Here is a 24,503-nt window from a genome sequence, read left to right as displayed (position 1 = left end):
GCCGGCTACAAAGCGACGAAGGTCACGGCGGGAGGAGGCGCGCGCCGCCGCTCCGAGTCCTACCCGCGGCCCTGGGCCCTGCCGCCGCCGCCGCCTGCCACCGCCCACCGCTCGCGCCGGGAACCATGGAGGGAGTGAGCGCGCTGCTAGCCCGCTGCCCCACGGCCGGCTTGGCCGGCGGCCTGGGGGTCACGGCGTGCGCCGCCGCTGGCGTGCTGCTCTACCGAATCGCGCGGAGGTGAGTGCGCGCGGCCCACGCGGCCGGCGAGTATCGCGCCCCCGCCCTCCGCCCTCCGCCGGCTGCCGCCCCCACCCGCGCGGGCTCCCAGGCCGCCCGGCGCTGTCTTGTCAGTCAGCCGTGAGGCCGCGGCGTGGCGGTGGGGCCCGGCCCGCGAGCCCCCGCGCCGAGACCGGTCGTGCACGCCCCGCCCCCGGAAAGAAAACTGGGCTGGGGCTCCTCTGTCGGGAAGCGGCGGAGAAGCGGGTTGGGGGAGCTCAGGAATGTGGGGCGCGTGGGGGGTACGAACTTCCTCCCCCGCGAAGACCCGTGCAGACCGAGCCGCAGAATCTGCAGGGCTCCGAAGCCCTGCGGGAGAGTCGAGCAGGGGTCGGGCGGCGCTCTCTTCCGCCCGGAGCCCTGATCCCTCGTCCTCAGGAGCACGTTGGGATGGGTTGAGTACTAGCCAGCGGTTCCTGGGGCGGCATACGCTGCCTCAGGCGTTGTTGTAATCTCACAAAAGCCCATTTCAGTCACTACCGTGCTCTGTCTAGAGAAGCGGAGGGACAAAAGAGCTGCAAAATTGTTATCAACTAGACGAGTCAGGATGTGAACTGAAGCATCCCGACCGTGGAGCCTGCGTTCCTAACCCCTGGACTCTGCAGCCTCCAAGAGCAGAAAAGCCTGACATACTTTAGGGGTATTTAAATACTGCGCTGGGCTCCTGCCGGGTGGGTTCAGTGGCGGCCCCCTGCCCTGGCCCAGATTCACAGACCTTTCTGACCCCTATGCAGAGCTGGCCTGTCATGGGCTTCCGTGGTCAGGGATAAAAGCTTACTAGCCGTCTTATTTCAGGAGGACCTCAGGGGCATCTTCACTGTCTCCCCACTTGATCCACCTTCGCAGGGGACAGGAAAAAAGGTGGGGTTGTGAGAACATTCTGGAGACGGGGTGGATGGGTTTGTAGCTTCAGCAGCAGATGTTGGAAGCTCAGCTCTTAGGTGGGAGAAGCGAAGGAACTTGCCCACGGCCAGCCAGCAGCAGGCGGGGGAGCTGGGACTTGAACCTGGAGGGCTTGTCTGTTCTTCCTTAGCCACCACCGGGTACCGCCTCTTATCCGAGGGGAAAAGACAGGAGAGCGACTGAGTCACAGTCTTCCCCGGGGAGGAAGGGGTGGGAGGGACATCAGCTGTGTCTGCAGGATGAGCCAGAATGGCAGGCTGCGGAGGGGTTGGCCTCGTGGGACCCCTGACAGCCCACACATCTCAACATGTCCTGGCTTCTGCCTGGTTTTTGGAGGCTGGAGGGGCTCGCAGGACCAGCTGATTCACAGCAGTCACTTTATACACGAAGGTACTGAGGTGCAGAGGTGCCTGCCACTTGCTCAGATTCCCAGAGCAATGTTCACAGCAGAGGTGTGTCCAGAGCCCGTTTGCCTCCCAGGAGATGGAATGAAGAATGTCAGTCCAGAGATCACAGCCTGGGCCAGGCACTGCCACCAGGCTTTGTGGCCCCCACCCATATTGTGTGGCTGGATTTGCGCTGGATATGCCCACTGTGCCTCCGTCTTGTGCTGCAGCTGTTCCCGGTGGGGGGGCTATCTCCCCTCCTGGGCTGCCAGCCACAGCCTTCCCTCTCCCGGAGGCAAGAGCCTGAGACCTGGGTGCAGTGTCCTTCGAGGTGCTCTGAGGGGAGCCACGAGGGTACCAGTGGTACCCCTGAGTCGTGGTATGGTACTGGGACGCATCAGCCGAGAGGACAGCCCTTTGCCTGGAGGCTCTGAGATTCTCCTTGAGTGCTGGCTTTTGTCTGGGGTCATAAATTGGCCACTGTCACGGTTCAGAAGCAAGACCAGCCCCCAGACTGAGCCCTTCTCCCTCCGGGAGGAGATCAGTGATAGTGAGGATAAGCTTTGGCCATAGTGTGGGTTTTAAATGACCCTGGAGAGGGCATGTGAGGAGAGTTGTTTTTGGAAATGGACTTGGCCGGGTGGGTGTTTGCAGGCTCAGCAGAGAGGGATAGGGCCGGAGGACTGGCCTTGGAGCAGGGGCAGGAGCTGGCTTCTCTGAAGGGTTGTGGTCCCCAGAGCCTCGGGCAGGGCCAGCTTGGCTTCCTGCCCATGGAGTCCTCTTGACTGGACTGCCTGTGACCTGGGGGGCAGTGCGTGCTGCTGGTGGCCCCATTCAGCAGATGAGAAAATGGAGGCTGGGGAGATTGGGCTTCCTGCCTACCCACAACCCTTCAGCTCCTAACCAAACCTCGTGCCCTGGGTCCTCACTGAGCACCTTGGCTGCCGCTCTGCACCCAGGAGGCCAAGTGGAAGCCCAGATTATACTTCGCGGGGCTTGCTTGCCCTGGACCAGGGCAGTCTTGGTGGTTTCCTATGCCTACTTCACCCAGACTCCCGCCCCTGGACTCTGCTGCTGGGCATCGTGTCCGTCTTCTGCCGGCACAGCCTGTTCACGGCCGCTGGAGCCCCCAGACATGGTTATTGGATTGTCCACTGTCTGGTGTTTGGAGACGAGAGGGAGCAGCCTCCTGGGTAAAGGAGTGGAGCCTCGGCCACGCTCCTGCACACCTCTCACCACGCTCTCCTGCAGCCATGCAGTCTGGCTCCCTGCACACACACTGGGTGGTCCCCGCCCCCTTGCCTGGCAGTCCCAGCCGTTTGAAGGCCATCTGCCTGTTGGCCCTGCTGGCCGGCAGGCCCGTCCTTGAGCGTGACGGCTGACGCTCTGCCCGTTGGCCCTCTGCTGTGGCATCTGTCGCAGCTGCCGTGTGCAGTCGTCGTTCTGTCCTTGCGTCCAGGTCAGGAGTGCGGAGCCTCGTGCATCTCTGCCCCCTTGCCAGCCCAGTCTGTGCCTCTCCAGCCGGGCAGTGCTGAGGAGCCAGGGCCATCCACCGAGAGCAGACCCAGGCCTTCTGTTTGGTGTTGGCTGGACCGCTGTGGACCGAAGTGTGCTTTGCCTAGAGGCTGGAATGGGCGGCCCGGAGGCCCGTTGGTGCTGGTGCCCTGCAGGAGGCCCTTGGATTCTCGCAGGTGGATTGCACAAAACTCAGGGCACAGAGTAGCAAGCAGGACAGTGCGTGGGATCCCGCAGGGACCCCTCACCTGGGAGGCTGTCCTCTTTGGCGCCCTGCAGAGGCTGACCTCTTAGGCCCTGAGGAAACCAGCCTGACTGTCAGAGACAATCTTCCAGACCCGCTGGACCAGCACATGGGTCACAGGCTGTGTGCCTGGTCCCCCTTGGGGGACTTTCGCAGAGCCTGGTATGGTGGAGACTGCTTGACACATCGGCCTCCCCCAGACTCTGAGCCCACACAGTGTCTCCTCCGTGTCACACGGCGCTGGGCTCACAGCTGATGCCCACCCCCTGGTGGGGGCCAGGGCCAAGGGGCATGGAGCTGCAGCCCTCAGAGTGGTGGGCTGGATCTGACCCCCTGCCCCCACCTGACCTGTTAGGATGTGGCGGAATGTCAGGGCACGAGCTTTTCTATGACTAAGCATGCACGTTTGGGGCTCACGAGGTGATACCATCATTAGGGTCTGTGTTCATCTTTTTCCCGTTGTGTGTTTGGGGCTATGGAGGGATGGTTCCGGAGCACACAGCTGTTCGATGGTTCCTCCCATGGGGCCCGTCCTGCCCTTAGCTGCCTCAGGCCTCTCCTCCAGCAGAGCCCAGGAGCTCAGCACGCAGGCAGCAGGAACTGGGCGAGCACCTTCCAGAGCCTTCAAGCCAACCACCCATCCTCTGGGGCCTGGTCTTCTACCGGAGGCGGCCTGGCCTAAGTCACTCCTGTCTGTGTCACAGGGTCACTCTCTCTTGGCCTCTCTGATTTTGTTCACCACAAGGAGTTTGACCAGAGCTTTGCCGGGGGATAGAGCTGGTTGGCTTGGGGAGAAGTGGATCAAGGGATTAGGAGGGGCTCAGGGTGGGGGCATTAGCCTGAGCAGGAGCAAGATGGGGCTGAACTGGCTCCTGCGTCAAGCCTGGTAGAGATGGGTACAGGCCCAAAGGCCAGGGTCACCCAGCTGCTGTGGGGACTATGAGCTGCAAGGTCGGCCATCAAGTGTAGCCCACAAATGTGAGTCACATGCGCCCACGTGTCTGGCATGTGAAGCTCCGGGCAGGCGGGACCATCACTGGTCCTTGGAGAGCTGACATCCACACTTGTTATCACTGGTCCGTCTGCCACTCACAGACCTGAACGTGCTTTCAGGGCGCTCCCCAGAGGAGCCGTGGGGGATGACACCTGACACCCCACCAGGTGGAACCCATCTGGCCAAGGTGGCCAGCAGCTGCTCTGTCTGTAAGAGAAGACCCTCACCCCCACAACCCTGGGCAGGGATTACCAAACCAGAACTGCTGGTTCAGCATGTGCATGCTAAGTCGCCTCAGTCGTGTCTGACTCTTTGCAATCCTAGGGCCTGTAGCCCACCAGGCTCCTCTGTCCTTGGGATTCTCCAGGCAAGAATACTGGAGTGGGCTGCCATGCCCTCCTCCAGGGGATCTTCCCGACCCAGGGATGAAACCCCGTCTCTTACGTCTCCTTCGTTGGCAAGCAGGTTCTTTACCATTAGCGCCACCTGGGCTGACCCAGGGCTAATCCTCCCTCCCCTCCTGGCCACCCGTTTCCAGTCCGGGCTCACTTCCCCAGCTATGAAGCTGGTGACTGAGGGTGAAAATGATAACTTCCTGGGCGGGAGGGGCTTCGTGCCTGGCCCCCAAGCTCAAAGCCTCAGTTCCTGATCACCCACCACAGGTGCCTGTCACTGGTCATCTTTATTCGCTTCCTATCTGTCTTTATTCGTGGGCTGCTGGCTCTTTCGCTGGCTTCTCTCCAGTGGCAGGCGTGGTCTGGTGGGCATCTGGGCTGGAGGGGGCAGAGGGACCCATCGTGAGGACAGCAGGACCCGGGGGACCAGGGGAGAGAGGTGTTTGGACATTGCCTCTTTGGACACGCCTCCCCGCGGTGCACTATTACAGAGAAGCCTGTAAAGCAGTTACAAATTAACAGAGAGAAAGCCAAGTGCTTAATTGCCCAAGTGCGGCTTCCCAGCAGAGAGGGTTCCCACACGCTAGACGCCTCCTTCCACTGCTCTTGGCCTGAAGTCCAGTGAGGCTGTCAGAATGCCTCCGCTGACCACCTGCCCAGCCCAGCACTTCCATCAGTCTTCTCACCTGATCGCTCAGCACCGTTTTTGGAGCAGAGATTGTCGCTATCCCCATCAGCCAGATAAAAAAATGACTTTCCCTGAAGGCCACACTGTGACCACAGGGCCAGGCTGCCCAGCACTGCTGTTTCTGAGCCTTGCCCTCCAGCTCGATGATGCTGGGGCAAGCCAGGGTGCCCGCTGTGGACCCTGGGACCCTTCCCTGCAGGGTCTGGTTCCATGTCCTCTGTCTCGACTTGCTCCTGCCCTCCACATGTAAACTGCTGTTTATTGGGCAGTTAGCCGGGCTCTGGAAGCACTTCGCACACTTGTCTTGTCCGCAGATGACAGGTAATAAGACTGAGGCTCGGAGAACTCTTGTGACCTGCCTAGGGTCCATGGACAGGCAAGGCCAGGAGGCAGCTCAGTGTCAGAAGCAGGAGCTCTCTTCCCAGGGGGCCAGGCCGCCCGACAACCCCAGAGTCAGGGGAGTGACAGAGCCAGCGCCCTGCGTTACAAAGCACCTTTACGTGTCTTGTGTTTTGGGGCCCTGGTAACGCGCGAATGCCGAGGCAGGGAGAGGAGGGTTTGGTAGAGCCGGGACTCTGACTCCCAGAAGCTTGGGGCCATGCCATCCTCTGGACAGCAGAGGTGTCTGTGTGTGGTATGACTGCCCATCCCAGCAGAGGCCCAGGCGGCAACCCCACAGCTGGAGGTGGACTCTGGGGGCAAGCAAGGGGACAGGAGTGGCAAGGCCAGGACCCCAAGCTCGAGCTGCAGCCACCTGTTGTTGTAGATTTCTGGGATTGGAGGGGTTTGCCTGGCAGCTGCCATGTCCTTACCTCCCCCAGCCCACCCCCAACACACCCCCGCCGAACAGCCAGGGAGGTGGGTGGAGGGGGCTCAAGCACAGATCCCTCAGTGTCTGGGCCGGGATTATCCTGCACACCCACTTGTCACCATGCGTGTGGCCAGCGAGCGCCACTGTGGCCCGCCTGTCCTGTCCCCATGCCAGGGAGGGCTGGCCCTGGGCTGAGCAGCTGTCTGCAGTCCCCACCCTTGGTCTCCGTCGCCCTGGCTCTCCTGGGGCTTCTGTGAGCACCGAGGCCCCTTCCATCTGGAAATTCCCCAGGGAGCACCGTTTCCACAGCCTGGGAATGGACCCAGGTCTGTGGGCCTTGCAAGGAGGGAAGGAGGGCAGTCCTGGAGCCAGGTCCCTGTCGGCCCATAGCCTGGCTGGCCCCGGGTTCCTGGTGTGTCTCCAGGTGACCCCAGGGTCAAGGAGGCTTGGCCTGGTTGGCTGAGGAGAAGTCTAGGTCTCATGGACGGCTTCGTGGCATCCCCCGCTCCTTCCTCCACCTGCGTGCACCTCCAGCCCCGGGGTCCCCGCCCTGCTTGCCGCCCACCCTCCCTGGTCTCTTGCCCTCCCACAGACTCCACTCTGTCCTCGTCCGCAGGATGAAGCCAACACACACCGTCGTCAACTGCTGGTTCTGCAACCAGGACACAGTGGTGCCCTATGGGAACCGTAACTGCTGGGACTGCCCCCACTGTGAGCAGTACAACGGCTTCCAGGAGGTGTGCCCCCCGCCCGCCCCCGCCGCCATCCAGGGCCTCCTCTGAGGACCAGCGCACAGGCTCAGGGAGCCAGGGTGACTTGGGCAGAGTCACGGCACTGACACGGGCGGGTTTATGTTCAGACCCAGATCTTTTCGGACTCTCGTCTCGCCTGAATTGGGGTTCCCCATGAAGTTCCTTTGGAAGAAGAGCTTCTGTGTTGCATGCAGAGAGGGAGTGTTAGCGACCCACCTTGGGGGAGTGTCTGCATGTGGGGCCTCTGTCCGGCGCCCAGCCTGAGTGGGGGCGGGAGGCTCCTGCCTGTGGGGAGGGCTCCCCCTGACTCAGGTCCTCCTCCCTCAGAATGGTGACTACAACAAGCCGATCCCCGCACAGTACCTGGAGCACCTCAACCACGTGGTGAGCGGCTCGCCGGGCCCGCGCGCCCCCGCCCAGCCCCCGCAGTGGGTGAGCAGCCAGGTGTTGCTCTGCCGGCGGTGCAGCCACCACCAGACCACCAAGATCAAGCAGCTGGCCGCCTTCTCGCCACGCGACGAGGTGAGTGGGGGGTTGGGAGGTGCTGGAGGCGATAGAGCCGCTGAGGGGAGCCCTCTGGAGGGGCGCCCCCTCCTCACCTGGAACCCTGTGCTGGCCCACGTTCTGGGTGTGTGATCTCATCCATTTCGGCCACGCGCTTCTCACACTTCCTGTCTCGTGGTCACTGCTGTGGGGGCCCCAGGCCTGGGAGCACCTGCCAGTCCAGAGGGATTTGTCCTTGGGCTCCAACTCGGGGCCCTGTTGGGTCCAGGGCCCCCTCTTCATGTTCCTCTGAGTCCTTCTTGCCCACCGCCTGGCAGGCAGTTTGCTCTGGAGTGGGCGAGGCTCCTGGCTCGTGGAGGGTGAGGGGAGCCGGGTGCTGCCCAGAGGCTGGATGTCAGACCTTTGCCTCCTGGATCCACTGCTATGGGGGCCAGCAGCCCTGTTGTCTAGCCCATCTCTCCTCGCCCACTCTGGAGGTTCTGTGACCTCAAGAGAAAATGCTTGCTGAAGCTCAGAGACCCTGACTTTCCCCAAGGCCCAGTATGCGAGGGAGGTGGGGAGGGAGGAAAATAGAGGTGAGCTGGGGCTGGGCAGGGAAAGCTGGGAAGACTGGCAAGAGGAGGGCAGGCACGTGTGACAGGGCAGCCAGGGAAGGTTTCTGGCACCTTCGCTCCTAGCAAGAGACCAAACCAGGACGCTTCTGCCCCTTCAGACTGAAATGTCTGGCTCCCCTGCAAACAGGCAGGGGTGTGCTGCATCTCTTGGGGAAGGAAGGGTGGGCCTCGCCTTTCCTGGGCTGTTCCTGAAGTGCAGAGGCCCTTCAGTTCCTGCCGAGGCCCTGACCTGGCCAGGGGCTTTTTCATGTTTCCTGGACCGCTGGGCTTCAGTGGGCAGGCAGGCCCACCTCCAGGTGGCCCATCTGTTCAAGCCCAGGTGGTGTCCGGATTCCAGGAGCAGGGCCTGAGCAAGGGCCACATGCCAGGCTCTGGCCTTGAGGTGTGTCCTTGGCAGCCACAGAACTGGCTGGAACATCCCCTGCGGGCCCTGCTGTGTCCCGGGCTGTGGGCAGCCCCTCTTCCTAGGCCTTTGGTCCTGTGAGCCCCCGAGGAAGCAGGTGCAGAACAGGGATGACTTGCACATGGTCACCCCCGGGACCCTGAGCCTGTGTCCTCTCTGCAGGGCAGGTACGACGAGGAGGTCGAGGTGTACCGGCACCACCTGGAGCAGATGTACAAGCTGTGCCGGCCGTGCCAGGCGGCCGTGGAGCACTACATCAAGCACCAGAACCGCCAGCTGCGCGCCCTGCTGCTCAGCCACCAGTTCCGGCGTCGGGAGGCCGACCAGACCTACACGCAGGTGCGAGCGGCGTCCCGGCCCCGGGTCTGTGCGGGAGACCCCTTCCCAGAGGGCCGGCCGGTGACCTGGAGCACCTCTTCAGAGCCCGGCCCTTCCCCTGGGGCAGCCATCTCCCGACCTGTGCCCCAGCCCGGCGTGGAGCGGGGTGGGGGGGGTCCCAAGGAGAACGTGTGTCATTTGTGTCCGTGGCCAGGGTTTCTGGGCTGCCCTCCAGAGCCTGGGCACCTCCCAGCACCTCTGGGGTTCCTCCAGCACCTTCATAGTGGGTGCTCTCCGAGGTTCCCTGGAAACACAGGCTCAGGGAGGTTGAGTTGTTTGCAGAGGGCCTAGCGTGCGGCATCCCCGGGGTTTGAACCTTGGACCGGCTGGCTAAAACCATCATTAGTTTTTGTCGCTGTGTTCAGATGCTGGTGTGTCCTGGCATAAAAAAAATGTGATATAGGAGCAGGTGGTTAGTAAAAACCATCCTCCCCAAAGAAATTCTCCCCCCACCCCCAGTCCCCAGAGGTGCCTAGCTGGCACTGACCCTTGCTTTCCTTCTTTCTGCTCTTTCAGACTGAACAACTTACTATTTTTTCATTTTTTTAACTTTTTGTTTTATGTTGGAGTATAGCTGATTGCAACATTGTGATAGTTTCAGAGGGACAGCAGTGGGCCCAAGTTAAGTAAGTTTATAACAGGTATTTTATAACTTTGACTAGAGTTGTGTGTATGTTCATTACAATTCTAGTTAAAATCATACAGTAGGAGTTTATTACAGTAACTTGAAAATGATTGGAAGGTGTGTTTGAAAGAAGAGGTCACCATCAGATCAGAAGGATTACTGTAGAGAACGTGGCAGCACAGTAGCTTGCAATGGAGTGAAGGCCCAGAAACAAGACAGGTTAATGGGACCCAGGGGAGAACCAGAAATGAAGCCAGGAGTGCGTGAGAATTTAGGGCACCTCTGATCACTGGGAGCTGGTGGTTCTTCCGCGAGTGCTGGGGGCCCCTGGCCAGACCCCCATGCACAGAGTGGGCACCCGGAGGGCTGTCGGTGGCTCTGGCCCTCTTGCTGACCTGCCTCTCCCTCCCTCAGAGCTTCTGCGCATCTGCAGTGAAGTCCCCAGCGCAGGTCATCGTGCTCCGGGCCCTCGCCTTCCTGGCCTGTGCCTTCCTGCTGACCACCGCGCTCTACGGCACCAGCAACCCCTTTGTCCCGGGAACCCCGCTCCCCCCGTCCATGCCACCTGGTAGCAATGGCTCGGCCCCACCAGACAATGGAACAGCCGCCGGGGCTGAGGGCTGGCGGCAGCTGCTGGGGCTGCTGCCCGAGCACGCGGCCGAGAAGCTGCGCGAGGCCTGGGCCTTCGGGCAGAGCCACCAGATGGGCGTCGTGGCGCTGGGCCTGCTCACCTGCCTGCTGGCCATGCTGCTGGCCGGTCGCATCCGGTGCGTGAGGGGCAGGACACAGTGGGGGGAAGCTCAGTGGAGTCAGGGGCCCTGGGGGCCGCGCTGCGTCCTCTCCCCACCCCAGGCTCCTCACATCAGTCGGGCAACAGTGACCTAGCTTGCAGGATCTAGTGCTTCCCTGTGCAGATGCAGACTCCGTACTGAACGGCGTCCCCTCCTCTCCCCGCAGCTCTCAGGGAGGTTTCCTTGCCCCATTATACAGACTAGAAGACCGAGGCTAAGAGAAACACTGACTCAGAGCCACAGGTTGAGGAGGTGTTGGAAGCGGCTTTCAGAGCCCCGCGCTTGACCCGGGACCTTGATCCTCTCCTCTGAGCAGGACCGGGGTGAATGGAGGAGGCAGGAAGCCCAGGGGAGCAGGAGGGCTCACCCCCTCGCTGGCCCTCACTCCCTCTCTCCCCACAGGCTCCGGAGGATCGACGCCTTCTCCAGCGGCCTGTGGGCCCTGCTGCTGGGGCTGCACCTGGCCGAGCAGCACCTGCAGGCCGCCTCGCCCCACTGGCTGGACACGCTCAAGCTCAGCACCACGTCCCTGTGCTGCCTGGTGGGCTTCACGGCAGCCGTGGCCACGAGGAAGGCGACGGGCCCGCGGAGGTTCCGGCCCCGAAGGTCAGAGACGCAACAGTGACTGCGGGGGGAGGACAGATGGACCCGCAGGCCCCGGGCTTGGCCCACAGCCCGGACAGGGCACCTCTGTCTTTGCTTCTTTCTTACCTGCCTCACTCCCACCCCACCCCCACCTTAGGGTCCTGGCCCAGCCCCTCCACCTCTCCTAGGAGTCAGGCCCCCCCCCATTCCTTTCTGGCTCCACCAAGCCACCCCCCACCCAGCGCCCCCAAGTGCTCTCTAGCTGGTCACCACTCCCGCCACCTTTCTGGCCAAAGACCCCACCACCACTGCTCTGAGGCAGGAACAGGGCAGCACCTGTACTGCCTGCCTCTGCCCCGTGGCTTCCGCTGGCAGCTCAGGCACTCCCACACTGGCCACGGCCCCTTCCCTGGCTCTGACACCATCGGAAGAGGGGTATGGGCCTGCTCTTTGCTTCTTCTCTCACCTTGCCCGTCTCTGAGCCCCTAACGGGCTGGCGATGGTGGCTGCAGGCTGGGCCCTCGCCGCATGGCCTGACCACTTGGGCTGCTTGGTGTGGGCAGGTGCTGCTGAGTCAGGGCCACGCAGGGCCCCCTACCTCGTCCCACCCTCGTTTCTTGGGTCTGTCCTTTTGGTCCTACTTGTGGTCCAGTCAGCCCCCAGGAGCTCATGAAACCAGGAGGAGGCAGGGCTGACCCCCTGGGTTCCCTGCTCCGAGAGCCCGTTATCCCTCAGCCTCCTTCCCCAGGGGTGGAGAATGCAGTTCTTAGACCCAGACTGGCCTTGACCATGAGTTTGTGGGGCGAGGCCCACATGGAGGTGGAGGGTAGAAAATCGTGCTGTGCCCGTGGTCAGCAGATTTCTCCTAGCAGCCAGGCGGTGGTGGGAGATCGCCCAGGAGGGTGGGGGGAGGGGTCTACATGCTCTTTACTTCCCTATCTTTTGGGCACCGCTGTGAGCCAGACAGCGTAACTGGGGCACACACACTCCGCCCACTCTCCTGGGAAGCCCCTGGCTCTGCCCTGGAAAGGCGGGACCCCAACCCTTACAGCCCAGCCCTCTACTTGCTCCCTGCAGGGCTGGGGTTCAGGCTTCCCAGGCCGAGGTGGCTCTGATTGGCGGGTATCGGGGCCCTGCCACCCTCCCTCCATGCCAGGATGTCCCCAGTGTCTTCCCAAAACCCTGCCTCCATTATGATGCCCAGAAAAGGTTCCAACTGCCCGAAGTTAGCGCCGGGTAAGGGGCCTAAGGGACACGCAGGCCCATGACACCAGGTCCTTGTCCCTTGTCCCTCTTTGGCTTGTCACTACCCTCCTCCTGGCCTCTGGAGCCCCTTGGGGAGGCTCTTGCTTCCCGCCTCCCCATGGGGCAGCTGAAGAGTCCACAGGGCCTTGGCCTCACTCTCCCTGGGCCAGGCCCCACCACCCCGTCTGTGCGCCATCTGTACAATGAGAGCCAGACCCCTCCAGGGCCCTGGGGTGCTGGCGTGGGTGTGGGCATGCTCTGGAGGCTGTTCTCAGCCTGGGGGCTGCCTCCCAGGGCCGTGGCAGGGGGCAGAGCAAGGCTGCGCACCCCTATAGGGCCTCCTATCCTACTCTCATCAGGGTGAGCGTGAACCCCGCTCCAGGTATGGACCCGGGGAACTGCACAGGCCAGTCACATGTGTGAGGGTGACGCTCAGGAAAGGGCCATCACCTCGCTGAGCCTACGGGGTGGGTGAAGAGTGCCCAGCTCAGGCCCGAGCCCCACCATCCTTCCGTTCTCGGGGTCCTGAGAAGCCACCCCACCCACCCGCCTGTGTGTCGGGTGGCACTGCACCCTGATACATGTGTGGAGAGCTGGGTGAGTCAGGAGCTGGGCCCAGCTTGCTCTGGGTGGAGGGTGAGGTGGAAGAGCACCGACGAGGTGGAGGAGTGGGATGGCCGGCCTGTCCCTCGCTTCTGTGACCCAGCCTCCCCGAGCGGGGCGGTGGGAGCCAGGCGGGGAACTCGTGTCTGTTGGCTGTGTGTCCCCTGGTCTCTGGAATCCCCTGTTCTCAAGGAAACTGGCAGCACGGTGCTAATTACTGCTTTTTTTGGCTTTGAGTAGAAGCAGGACATCTGTGTGTACGCGTTTATTTAAGTTAAATTATTTATAATAACCGTAACCAGCTCTCATGCTGGCCAGGAGCCTGCTGAGCAGACGTCTCTCCTGCCCTCTAGCGGGCAGGGGTGGAAAGACACCCTCGTGTCACAAGATGGACCTCATCGAAGGAAGGCTTCCTGGCATTTTTAGAGTTTGTGTGATTTTTAAAACCACGCATCTGTCCCTTCAAATTCCATTACGTGGAGCATATTTCAGTACCTTCCGACATTACTGGCGACAGCTGAGGAAGTGCGGGCATCACTGGGACCGTGGCTTATTCCCTGGGAGTGTGTTGGCCCACTCTCCGCTCCACTGGGGACCACGACCAGACCCTCCAGAATGGGGGATCAGGGTGTGGAACCGTCTTCTCCCCCAACCCCAGGCCAAGTAGGCTCCCCCATAATGCTTGCCCAGGAGCCCCTGGGAGAGGCCGGCATCGCCTCTGCCTGCGACTGTCGCCGAGTGTCCCGTCCTTTCTGTTGTGTAGACGTGGATGACTGTCTAGTGACCCTGTAATTGCTGTAACCACAATTCCCGGCCTTAGCTGTAGTGTTTTGATGCTGTATTTTCAATAAATGCCTCCGGGGCCCTGCTTTGACCGGTGGGCGTCAGGCACCACGTCTATTCTGTTTTTTCTTTCTCATTCCTTCAGAGGCTTCTTTGCCAGGGGTGGGGGCTTCAAGGGACGGGAGCGCCCACCAGAGTCAAGCTTGGGGGCTGGCGACACGGACACCGAGCAGCTCAGGGCCCGCCATCCTCGGGTGGCATGTTTATTTCCTTGTCCCCATAAGCTGCTCCCTAAATGTGGTCCTCTCTGTCCTCCCGCTCCCGGCCTGGGCCCGGATGGGGTTGGAGAACAAAAGACCCCCCTCAGTGTCAGACGGGGTGCAGTGCAGCCAGCCGCCCACCCCTTCCCCAGAGCCCCTCCATCACGGCGGGCACACAGGCTTGGGTTCCGAGGCCAGGCGCCTCTATGAGATGCGGTTTGAGAGTGCAGGTGGTCTATGGAGGGGGGGGGGGATGTTAAGAGGAAGCGTTGGTCTGTGTGCAGCGCTCAGGAGCCTGGCAGAGGTGGTGCTCCTTTGACAGAGGCTCCCAGGACTGTCTTCTGTGGAGCCAGGACAAAGGCTCATGCCTGACACTTCACACAATCTGCTAGTTGAGTGATGCCATCACGTGTCCCACCAAGAGGGTCAGACTGAAGAACCGCCCCTCCTCCCCCGCGCAGCCCCCCAGGGCCACCTTGATTACCCGCATCAGAGATTGGGAAAGCACCCGTGCCAGCTGGGCAGCCCCAGGTGTGAAGCAGGATCTGGGAGGAAGGAGGTGGCCAGACCCAGCCGGCCACCTCTAAGACCCACGGCCCGACTGGACTTGAGCTTGCCAATTACTTGGGGTGTACTTCGGCCAGTTCCTGGCCTGGCCCAGCCCGTGGTTTGCCCAGTGGGGTAGCACAGGAAGCCCAGTACAGGCAGACATGCTGCCGCCCCTTGGAAAGGCCCAGGTGTGTGTGTGCGTGTGCGTGTGTATGTGTGTGTGTGCGTCGTCGTCCCCCTCTCCCCACCCAAATCCCTACTGTGGCCCACACACCCTGCCCTCAGGCTGCTGCTGCACACGACAGCCAGGGGTCCTGGGGTAGGTGCAGGGAACGGGGCTTCGTGTGTGACTGGAGCAAGTTAGCCAAGGGTCCCAGCGCACCCACACTGCCCCCACCTCCGGCCACTCCCCAAGGTCGTCACTGTCCTGCTGCATGGTATCACAATTCTAAAATGACAGCGCCAACCTGTGTCTTGTGTTTAGAGTCAGAACCTTCCCAAGGCGTTTTGGGGGAAAGGAGGTAGGGGTCACCCTAGGCAGAATGGGTCCTTGGGTGGAATGTAGGCATGTCCAGCCAGGTGCCCAGAGTCCTCTATAGATTTGCTTGATAGGTCCCACAGTATTGATTTCCCCATGTCCCCCAAACACTGAGCCCACCTTTGGTTCCAAAGTCCAGGTGGCCTCCTGGCACTTAGAAAGGCAATAAAAAGGTCATGTGTTTCTCCAGGCAGGCATCAGCTGACCCACCTTTATAGAAGTTATTTTATGTGAGGGGAAGGGGTGAAAACCAGGGAGATGAGTAGACTGAAGCTTGGCCAGCGGGACCCCGGGTGTGCAGCTGGGGTGGGCGCTTTAGCCAGCCCCCGGCTCTGCTGCAGGGCCTGAGCCAACCTGCCCGTCCGTCGGCACATTGTCCATGGGCTCATTGTCCCTTGGGACCGAGGTAAGGCTGGACCTCTGCAGCTCCGTCCAGACGGCGGACTAATCCCTTATTAACTGCCTCTGCCCCCTCCCCCTCTGTAATCAGTTGCCTTAATCAGAAGCATGGTTGACATTCTGGCTTGGGGCCACTGGGTCCTGTGGTGTGATCTGTACCGCGCTCAAGTTAAAGAGACACTGTCACCTTCCATCTGTGGACAGCCTCGCGATCGCTCACGGCTCTTTCTAAGTTGGAGTCTGGCTGGCGTGCTGCCAGAGCCTCTTCCTGGAGATCCCCAAGCCTGGCTGCCTCCCCCCCTGCTCTGCCAGGGGCTTTAGCAGAGTGTCTAGTGTCTGAGACTAGAGAGCAGCAGCAGGGGGACTCCCGGGGTCAGGCCCGGGGGAGCAGGGGCTCCCCGAGCTCGGCCACTGCGAGGAGGCTCTGGGCACCAAGCAGGAAGTGGCCCAGTTGAGCGCCCGTAGAGGACTGGGCGTTTCTGCTTCAAGGTGAAGGGTTGGCGTGAGGTTGGCGAGGGCGACAGTGTCACTTTAATACCGAGATTCGTAGTAGATCTAGTTTGCTGTGAGGCTGAGGGGGATCGGAGGGGGCATGCAGGGAGGGTGGGTCACGCCAACACCTCCCAGCCACCCGCTCCTAATGGCGTGAATGTGGTTGGACCGCTTTTCTGCTGCAACTAACACACGCCTCCTCTGGGACCCCGACTCAGGCCCCACCTTGCACTGTGGGGGAGGGGAGGGGGCCCACCGAGGTGGAGGTCCTGCTTCAGAGCCCCCCGGGGCTGACTGCTCCTCTCTCCCATGCCCCCCGCCCCCGGGCTCTCTCATAGGTGCTTCCCAGGAGACTCCGCCGGCCTCTTCCCTACCGGCCCCAACCTGGCCGTCCCCTGCCCGAGCCTGAGCATCACGGGCCCCTCGCCGTCTTTGTTCGTCCCCGCCCCGCCCGGCTTCCTGCCCATCGCCAACCAGCAGCTGTTCCGGTCCCCCCGCCGGGCTTCGCCCTCCTCACTGCCCGGCCGTCTCAGCCGGGCCCTCTCTCTGGGAACCATCCCCTCTCTGACACGAGCAGGTAAGTGGCACTAAAAGGCCCTGGCGGACGTGCGGGACTCGGGGCACCTCGCTGAGCTTGAGGTGGGCATGGTGGTCCTCATGTAGAGTTGGCAGAACTGGGTTCAAACCCTGGTGTGTCTGCTCAGTAACTGCCTGAGCTGAGGGGCTTAACCATTCTGAGCCTCAGTTTCCCACAAAAAACAAATGAACGCACCCTCTGTGAGGGTTGAACCAGGTGATGGATGTAAAGCCTTAGGTGTCACAGTTACTGTTGTTATTACTGCTGTTTGTGATCCTGTGTGTGTATGCGTGTGTGTGTGTGCTCTGTCATGTCTGATTCTTTTGTGACCTCTTAGACTGTATCCCGCCAGACCCCTCTGTCCATGGGATTTTTCAGACAGGAACACTATACTGGGTAGCCACTTCCTCCTCCTGGGGATCTTCCCCATCCAGAAATAGAACCCAGGGTCTCCTACGTCTCCTGCAATTTTCAGGCAAATTCTTTACCACTGAGCCACCTGGGAAGCCCCTGAGACCCTGGGAGCTGGAAAATTTGCCCCCAGCCTTTGTGGTGCAGGGCCCAGGGCTTTGGTTCAAGCCTGTCGCGTTCGTGGAGCCCTGTGGTCCCCGCCACGGGAAGCCTTGTCTCATCCCTCCCCTCCCCCAGCAGGATCTGTCCAGGGGCCCTGCCGCGTCTTCTTCATGACCCTCCTCGTTGGGGAGGCTGCCTGGTGCTCACGGGGTTTGCTTTATCCTCTGGGGGATGACCTGGGGGGCAGGGCGGTGCCACAGGATCCGGTCTCCAGGAACACGGGCAGCATCTCGGTTAGGCTGGGCTTTCTGACATGCAGTGTCTCTCTGAAGCCCCTCAGCAGTTCCCCCATGCGGGGGCTCCCCCGACCCAGTCCGACATCCCCTGGGCCTGTTCTCCCCCTAACTTGCCCAGCAGCTGCGGCCGCCAAGACCTGGGGTTTGAGCCCAGGCGGCGTCTTGCCCTGTGTGCAGTCCTGCATCCTCCTAGGTCGTGGGTGGGTCACACTGCAGGAGGGACGGCTCGCTGGATACAACGTGCGCCGAGCAGTGGGTAGTGTTTGAGGCCTGCAGGGTGGGATTGACGGGGGTCAGACTGAGCCCTGAGTAGGACCGAGATCTGGACTCCAGGCATTTCCCTGTCACCCGACGTAAGCCATGTTGCTGGGAGAAGGGCCTCGTCTGGTAATGGTTATTCAGCAGAGTCCTCTGAGCAGATGAGTCACAGCTCAGGCCCTGCTCAGACCTGGGGCTGATGGACGGGGCCCTCTCTGAACAGCTCCTGGAGCTGGGGCAGAGAGGAGCGAAGTGGACAGGAAGGCCCTGGACTCAGGAACCTGGGGACCCGGGAGCTGGGCCCATCCGCAGAAGGTTGTTCTCTGCGGAGCCTCCAGGGTCAGGGCAGGGACCCAAGCTCTGGAGCCTCTGCCGGACAGCATGGGCATGGCCCCTGCCTGCTGCGTCCACAGGCAGTCTCTGTGTTGCCCTGGTAGGCCCGAGGTGAGGGCTCAGGGGGCCCCCTGCCCCAAGGGCCCAGGGCGGTTCTATGGGACACAGGTTGGTCTCAGAATGACGTGTGAGGGCTGGGACCCAGTCGCCATCCCTGGGGCCGGCCCTTGGCTCAGGTGTCAGGAGGCCCTGGCGGTCCAGGATCCGTCTTCCCAAGCTCTACCTGCCTCTGCAGCTCATGCTGCAGGCCTTGCCCCGGCTCCCTGCACGCCCAGCGGGAAGGCCCCTCCCCTGGACCTGCCAACAGGTTAGTGGAGGAGGCGGGACTCAAGATGGCTGGAGAAAAGAAGGGCACAGGGTGGGCACCAGGCCTGGCCTCCCATGTGGCGTGCATGGGTTCCAGTTTCCTTAGCTGCGAAGCGGGTGACGCAGAGCAGCCATGCCTCGGGGAGGGGTTGGAGACAGGCCGTCTCCCCAGGGACCTATGTTGCCTCTCTGTCTCCAGACTCAGGGTACCTGTTTAGCGGGAGCCGTCCTCCATCTCAGGTGTCCCGACCCGGGGAGGTCTCAGTTTCAGGTAAGAGGGACCAGGCGCCAAGGGGAGTGATGGGAAGCCAGCTCAGGCAGGCAGCATGTGAGCTGGGGTTTCCAGAGCGTGTGCAGGGCGGGACAGCAGACAGGCCCCTCGAGGGGATTCTGTTCAAATCCCAGCCCCTGGCTGCTCCTCGCTGTGCAGTCCTGGGCAAGTGCCTGACACCCCTGTGCCTCATTTTTCTCTTCTGTGAAATGGGCCCCAGGGTTTCTAGGACTAGCCATGGTGCCGTCATCCTTACAGTGGTGACAGATGGAGGTGGCACTTGGAAATGAGCAGGGCCCAGGTTAACTGACCCCAGGTCTCCAGGGTTTCTTTCTCCCCAGGCCTTGTTCTCAGCTGAGGGAGGTAGCAGAGACTTTGGACAGAAATTGGAGAGGGGCAGAGGGGGCATTGCTGAGGCTCCGTGATCCTCTTCCCCTCCCCGGGTGCCTCCTCCCACAGTTCCCAGCAGGGCCCCCTATGCCCAGCAGTCTAGGCCCCGCCTTGCCTTTCTCCCTCTGTCAGTAGACGAGAAAGCAACAGATCAGAATGGGCGCTCCTGTAAGCAGAGCGAGCACTCACAGTGTTGTCGTCTCTGCCTTCCTCCCGCCTCCAGATTACTTCTCTCTGCTGTCGGGCAGCTGCCCCTCCTCCCCGGTCCCTTCCCCGGCGCCCTCCGTGGCGGGCTCGGTGGCCTCCAGCGCCGGCTCCCTGCGCCACCGCCGGCCCCTCATCAGCCCGGCCCGGCTCAACCTGAAGGGGCAGAAGCTGCTGCTGTTCCCATCGCCCCCTGGGGACGCCCCCCACACCCCCAGCAGCTCCGACGAACACTCACCCCACAACGGCAGCCTCTACACCGTCGAGTCGCCCCCGGCCCCACAGAGGCAGCTGGTGCGGGACACGAAGCACACGGCGGGTACGGCCCTCTGACCTGCCCCAGAGGTGGGAGAGCCCGCGGCCGTGGGAGGCCTCCAGTCAGCGTGCAGCGGTGGGGACACCATCAGGAGGCCGCTCGGGGCCTGTGCTGGCTCTTACCTGACTGTGGCCGCTCTCCCAAGTCCAGACACCCCCTCCCCCCCCGCAGCCTGGCTTCTGGTGACCTCGAACCCTTCAGGACCTTGCCCCTAGTTGGCTGCTTTTGTTTCCTTCTTTTGCAATTGACTTGGAGGATCCTCTGTTCCGTGCATTGGGCTGCAGATGATTTTTATTTTTTTCAAATGCTGTTTTTCTACAAAGCGTTCTAGAATGTTTTAACTTAGGCCTCAACATTTAACATCTAGACGTTTCCCATGAACCTGTGGACTTCCTGTGTCTCTCATGACATCAGAAGATCTGGCCATACTGGGTCAGACAGGTAGAAGGGCAGGCTGAGGTCCCTCGCCCCAGCCTCTGCCCCTCCGCAGCCCTGCTTGTGGCATCGTCTTCCACACCTAGTGGCGTTTGAGTTTGCGGCTCCTGACCCAAAGCCAGCTCCCTTCCGGGCAGCTATGCAGACGGGACCTGAGTGAGGAGCTGGCCACCCACTGTCCAGGGCAGGCCAAGCGAGTTGGGACCAGCAAGGCTGGATGGCCAGCAGCCGCATTCATGGACCATCCTGGGCTTGGAGGTGGAGCTGCCCACGTCTGTCCCTCGGGTGCGCCCTGAGCTCCCACTGAAACGCCCCTTCTCCCTGCAGACACGAAGTCAGTGCCGGAAGGGGGCAGCAGCTGTAGCAGCCGCTCCATCAAGAAAGAGGATGACTCGTCGCAGTCCTCCTGTGTGGTGGACACCACCACCCGAGGGTGTGCCGAGGAGCCCACCAGCTGGCGAGGTCTGTGCACCGTGTGATGTGCGGGAAGAGGGCAGGGCCGTGGGTCTGCAGCCACCGTCCCCTCCTGTCTGTCAGAGAACAGCCCTTCACAGGCCCTCGGGTGGCAGAGGGTGGTTTGATGCCCCCCACACCTGCTGGGGCCCCTGTGACTCAGCAGACAGCATCCCACGCCCGGGTTACGAGGGGTCTGCACCTGTGCTGTCACAGGGGCCTCTGGCCTCAGGTGGCTGCTTAAGTCTAACAGTTACGGTGTAATCAGAATAGGAATCTGGCTGCCCAGCTGTACCAGCCACATAGCAGGTGTCCAAGACCATGTGTGGCCTGCGGCTGCTCAGGTGGACAGCGGGTACAGGACACTGTCACCGTTCCATAAACTTCCCCAGGAAGGTGTTGGCCTGGGCACAGACGCCCAGTGCAGAGGCTGCAGGCCGCACTGGGCAGCAGTTTGCCTGGGTTCCGATACAGGCTTCTCAGCTTGCGGGCTGGGGGTGGGCTGTGAGACTGAATCGGGGTTCAGGGTAAAGCCCAGTGGTCAGGTCCTGACACTCCCCCGGGGCATGTGGAAGCCATGTGTACTGAGCAGGGATTTTCCTGAGACAATCATTTTGGGCTGACTGGTAATGGGGACCACGCCCAGATCAGGTGGGGCATGGGACGTGACCCAGCAGCGTCAACTTGGGATGGGGGGCCCAGTCAGCCGCCTATTTCCTTGAGGCCCAGAGGGGGCGTCCTCCTGTCTCAGCTGTAAAGCTGCTGTCCCCCGGACAAGGTACAGGTGTCACTGCCCTAGCCAGGTACCTGCCTGGTGGGCCAGGGGCAGGAAGGGAAGCACCTTCAAGGAGTCAGGACTGGGGAATTCCTCGGCAGTCCAGTGGTTAGGACTCTGCACTCTCACTACCAAGGGCCAGGTTCCCGGTCAGGGAAGATCCCACAAGCTGCAGGGTGAAAAAAAAAAAAAAAAAAGAGTCAGGACTTCAAATGACAGCAGGTTCCTGGGGTCTTTTCAGATAGGATGGCTTCTGGGGGGCGGGGTCTCAGCCCAGGGGAGCCCACCCCCCCGGGGGCGGGACCTCAACCCCACAGTGCTCAGCTCACTGGTTTCTCGGTTTTTCTCTTGGAAGGTCGTTTTGGCCCCTCCGTGATCCGGGGCCTCCTGGCCGTGAGCTTGACCGCCAACGCCCTCTTCACCTCGGCCTACCTGTACCAGAGCCTGCGCTGACCCGCGGTCCGCAGCCTCCCGGCACCCGGAGGGTCTCAGAGGGTGCACCCAGGTGCATGCCGCTTCCACCACTGCCGGCCTTGGCCCCCCAGAGGGCCCGCCGCCTCCGCCCTCTTCTCCAGGGCCCTTGACGTCGCCTCCGGAGGGAGTCCTGTTCTGACGCCTTCTGCACACCTAACAGACTGCATGGCTGGGTGTGGTCTCGGGGCGCAGTCCTCCCCGCCCTCCTCCTCGGCTGGCATCAGATGTGCGTTTGGTGCTGACACTGATCCCCAAGCCAGAGATCGTGGAGGGGCTGTGTGACTCCGGGGTCCCCTCCCTGCCGCCCAGCCCTGCCTGGCAGGAATGCCACTACTACTGTGAGGGGAGCAGGAGCTGGGCTGCCCCCCGACCTCGCATCCCCGGGCTGTGATCACCTCTTTGTACTGTACCCCCTGACCCGGTTAAGTGGAAGGTAAAGACCCCCTGGACACCCCCATGAGGACCGGCGCCATCCGCCCTTGTCCTGCACCATGCTGTGGGTTAGGCCTGCCCTCTGGCTCTCCCAGGTGGGCAGTGAGTTTCCTGCCCAGGCCTCCTCAGAGTTCCTGGGTCTCCGGGGCCCAGCTGGACTAGTGTAAGCACCCCCACAAGCTCCCTTCTCCCTGCTGCACCCCCATTTTATTACCTCTGGTGATCTTCCCAGGCAACAGGCCAGCCACCCTGAGAACACTACCCAGGGCCACGCCGTCTCCAGGCCCCTCCCTCATGCACGGCGCGGGGGCTTTGCTGGGCCCCTCTGCCCGCAGGTCTCTGAGGACCCAGAGCCCTGCCCCCATCCTGCCATGAGTTCGGCTCCTCTAGGCGTCCTGCGGCCGCAGTGGGCTCAGTGTGACCTCTGTCTCCAGGCCCCCGTGGCCGGCCTGCTTCCTACCCCGAACCCCTCAGTCCTGCCACTGCCCTTCCAACTGATGTTGCGGGTTTGTCCCCCACGCAGCCCCCCGCCCCTGGGCTGGAGTCCCATCGTGCCCCCGAAAGTCGGGCACAGGGACCCTCACGGGGCCGTGAGGAGTGAGAAGACTGCCTGTGGGAGTCAGGATCCCCACGCCGCTGCCCCAGGCTCTGGGCGCGGGTGTGGGGCGGCGTGCATGCGTGCACACTCCCACGTGTCACTGCACGTTAGTGCCACTCGGTGAACTCTGAGTCTCCTTGGGGGAGGGTCGTGAGGGCAGGGGAAGGGTCTTCACTCTGTCATTCAGGGATAAAGTTTAATTTTATTTTTCTACACATTTTTGCCAGGTCAGGCATTCTGCTCCTAAGCAGGATGCCCCCAATTCTCCCTACCAGGGAGGTTTAGTTTTTTTAAGCTTCGGGTGCTTTTTTAGTAATTTTTTTTGTTTTTTTTTTTACCATGTGGGGAAGGAGATTGCTCTGACTTCCCCCACTCCTGAGAGCTACTGTTTCCTGCCCTGCCCCCCACCCTGGAACACGGGGAATTGGGGGGCCAGGGGCCACGCCAGGCCCCTGACTCCAACTGCCAGAGATGGTTCCAACTCGGAGGTGATGCCTCTTGGCCCCCATCTGTACAGTGGGCATGTGTGTCGAGTTTTTTAATTTTACTTTTTGCCTAACCAAGCCAAACTCCATTCCCGAATGCCCTTCTTCTTTGGCTCTGAGGAAGCCCCAACTGAGTGCCCAGCCCCTTCTGTCGCCCCGGCCAGCCAGGCCCCTCCTGCCCAGGGCCTGTGATCCCAGTGCCCCCAGGGGCAGGGCAGAGGCTGAGCCTGGAGGGGGCTGACTTATGTTTTCTTTCAGAGAAATACGCAACCTTATTTTTCTTTACAAAAGCAGAAAAGGAAACCAAAAAAGATACCAACCTTTGAACTACACCTCAATCTGTCTTGTCTTCATTTGCTTTACTCAGGTGCTAGACAGGGTTGTGCGTATGTGTTGGGGGAGTGTGGGTGGAGGCATAGTCACTCTTGATCAGAGCCCAGGTTGAGCGGCCCAGGGCTCCTGGTGTTGAGTGGTGGGTACCAGTGGCTGTGTTCCCAGAAGGGCTGAGGGATTTGAACAGGGCATCAGCAGAGACATACTTTACCAACAAAGGTCCATCTAGTCAAAGCTGTGGTCTTTCCAGTAGCCATGTATGGATGAGAGAGTTGGACCATAAATAAGGCTGAGCACCAAAGAATTGATGCTTTTGAACTGTAGTTTGAAAGAGAAGACTCTCGAGACTCCCTTGGACTACAAGAAGATCAAACCAGTCAATCCTAAAGGAAATCAGCCCTGAACATTCATTGGAAGGACTGAAGCTGAAGCTCCAATACTTTGGCAATCTGATGCGAAGAGCTGACTCTGGAAAAGACCCTGATGCTGGAAAAGATAGCGGATGCCTGGGGGACGAGAAGTAGACAGAGGATGAGATGGCTGGATGGACAATGGACATGAGTTTGAGCAAACTCTGAGAGATGGTAAAGGACAGGGAAGTGTGGCGTGCTGCAGTCCATGGGGTCACAAAGTGTCGGACACAACTGAGCGACTGAACAGCAGTCAGCTACACAGCAGGAAGGCGAACTGGAACAGAGAGGAGGTCCTGGGTAAGCAGCGAAAGCAGGGGCTCAGCTGGCTCTTCACCGCTCCCAGCCAGCGGCCCCTGACCTGGCCCTGGATCACCCACATGGCTGAGACCTTGTTTTCCCCTGAGCCCACTTGGAATGGCCCAGCCATTCTCCCAGCAAGTGGACTTGGCACCAGCCTCCCCAGGTGCACCAGTGGACCCCCAGCCCACACGCCGGCCCCAGTGGGCCCTGATGTAGCCCTGGGAGATGCCCCAGTGAGCTGGGAGCCTGGGTGGGAACCCCAGGGGCTGGCCTCCTGAGTGTCCCAGCACAGGTTCTGGCACCCCCAGGCTGCCCAGTGACCAGAGTCTACATTTCTGTTGGCTTCAGTTTGACTCTATGAAGCAGGCCCACCATCCAGGGCTGATCTGGGGGTGACTGAAGCACCACACTATGTCAAAGGACTCACTCAGGCCTAGCACCTATAGGGAGGGTGGTCAGTGGGTCCTTGTCTCCCTGAGGATGGCGGGGCAGGCTGTCTGACCGGCCCTGAGGGCAGATGGGAAGGGATGGGGCAGGGCCGCTCCCT

The 24,503-nt window shown here is 61.4% G+C and overlaps 1 protein-coding gene across 1 annotated transcript; it reads left to right on the top strand.

Annotated features, from left to right (window-relative positions):
• TMEM201 (transmembrane protein 201) lies at positions 1 to 23,242 on the top strand. Its single transcript, XM_065935808.1, has 11 exons — positions 1 to 238; positions 6,830 to 6,950; positions 7,293 to 7,487; positions 8,649 to 8,825; positions 9,904 to 10,256; positions 10,683 to 10,886; positions 16,073 to 16,311; positions 18,277 to 18,348; positions 18,962 to 19,261; positions 20,021 to 20,155; positions 21,277 to 23,242. Exons 1-11 carry the CDS (start codon positions 126 to 128, stop codon positions 21,372 to 21,374), a joined length of 2,007 nt encoding a protein of 668 aa, XP_065791880.1. The 5' UTR covers positions 1 to 125; the 3' UTR covers positions 21,375 to 23,242.
• Positions 23,243 to 24,503: the final 1,261 nt, after the last annotated feature.

The sequence above is a fragment of the Muntiacus reevesi genome, chromosome 5, assembly GCF_963930625.1.
Source record: "Muntiacus reevesi chromosome 5, mMunRee1.1, whole genome shotgun sequence".
Lineage (NCBI taxonomy): Eukaryota > Metazoa > Chordata > Mammalia > Artiodactyla > Cervidae > Muntiacus > Muntiacus reevesi.
This window is presented reverse-complemented; position numbering and strand designations above follow the sequence as displayed.

Coding starts and splice junctions, on each gene's coding strand:
- TMEM201 (XM_065935808.1), top strand. CDS start 126: ATGGAGGGAGTGAGCGCGCTGCTAGCCCGCTGCCCCACGGCCGGCTTG. Junction 7,488..8,648: donor CCTTCTCGCCACGCGACGAG/GTGAGTGGGGGG, acceptor TCCTCTCTGCAG/GGCAGGTACGACGAGGAGGT. Junction 16,312..18,276: donor CCCCTCTCTGACACGAGCAG/GTAAGTGGCACT, acceptor CTCTGTCTCCAG/ACTCAGGGTACCTGTTTAGC.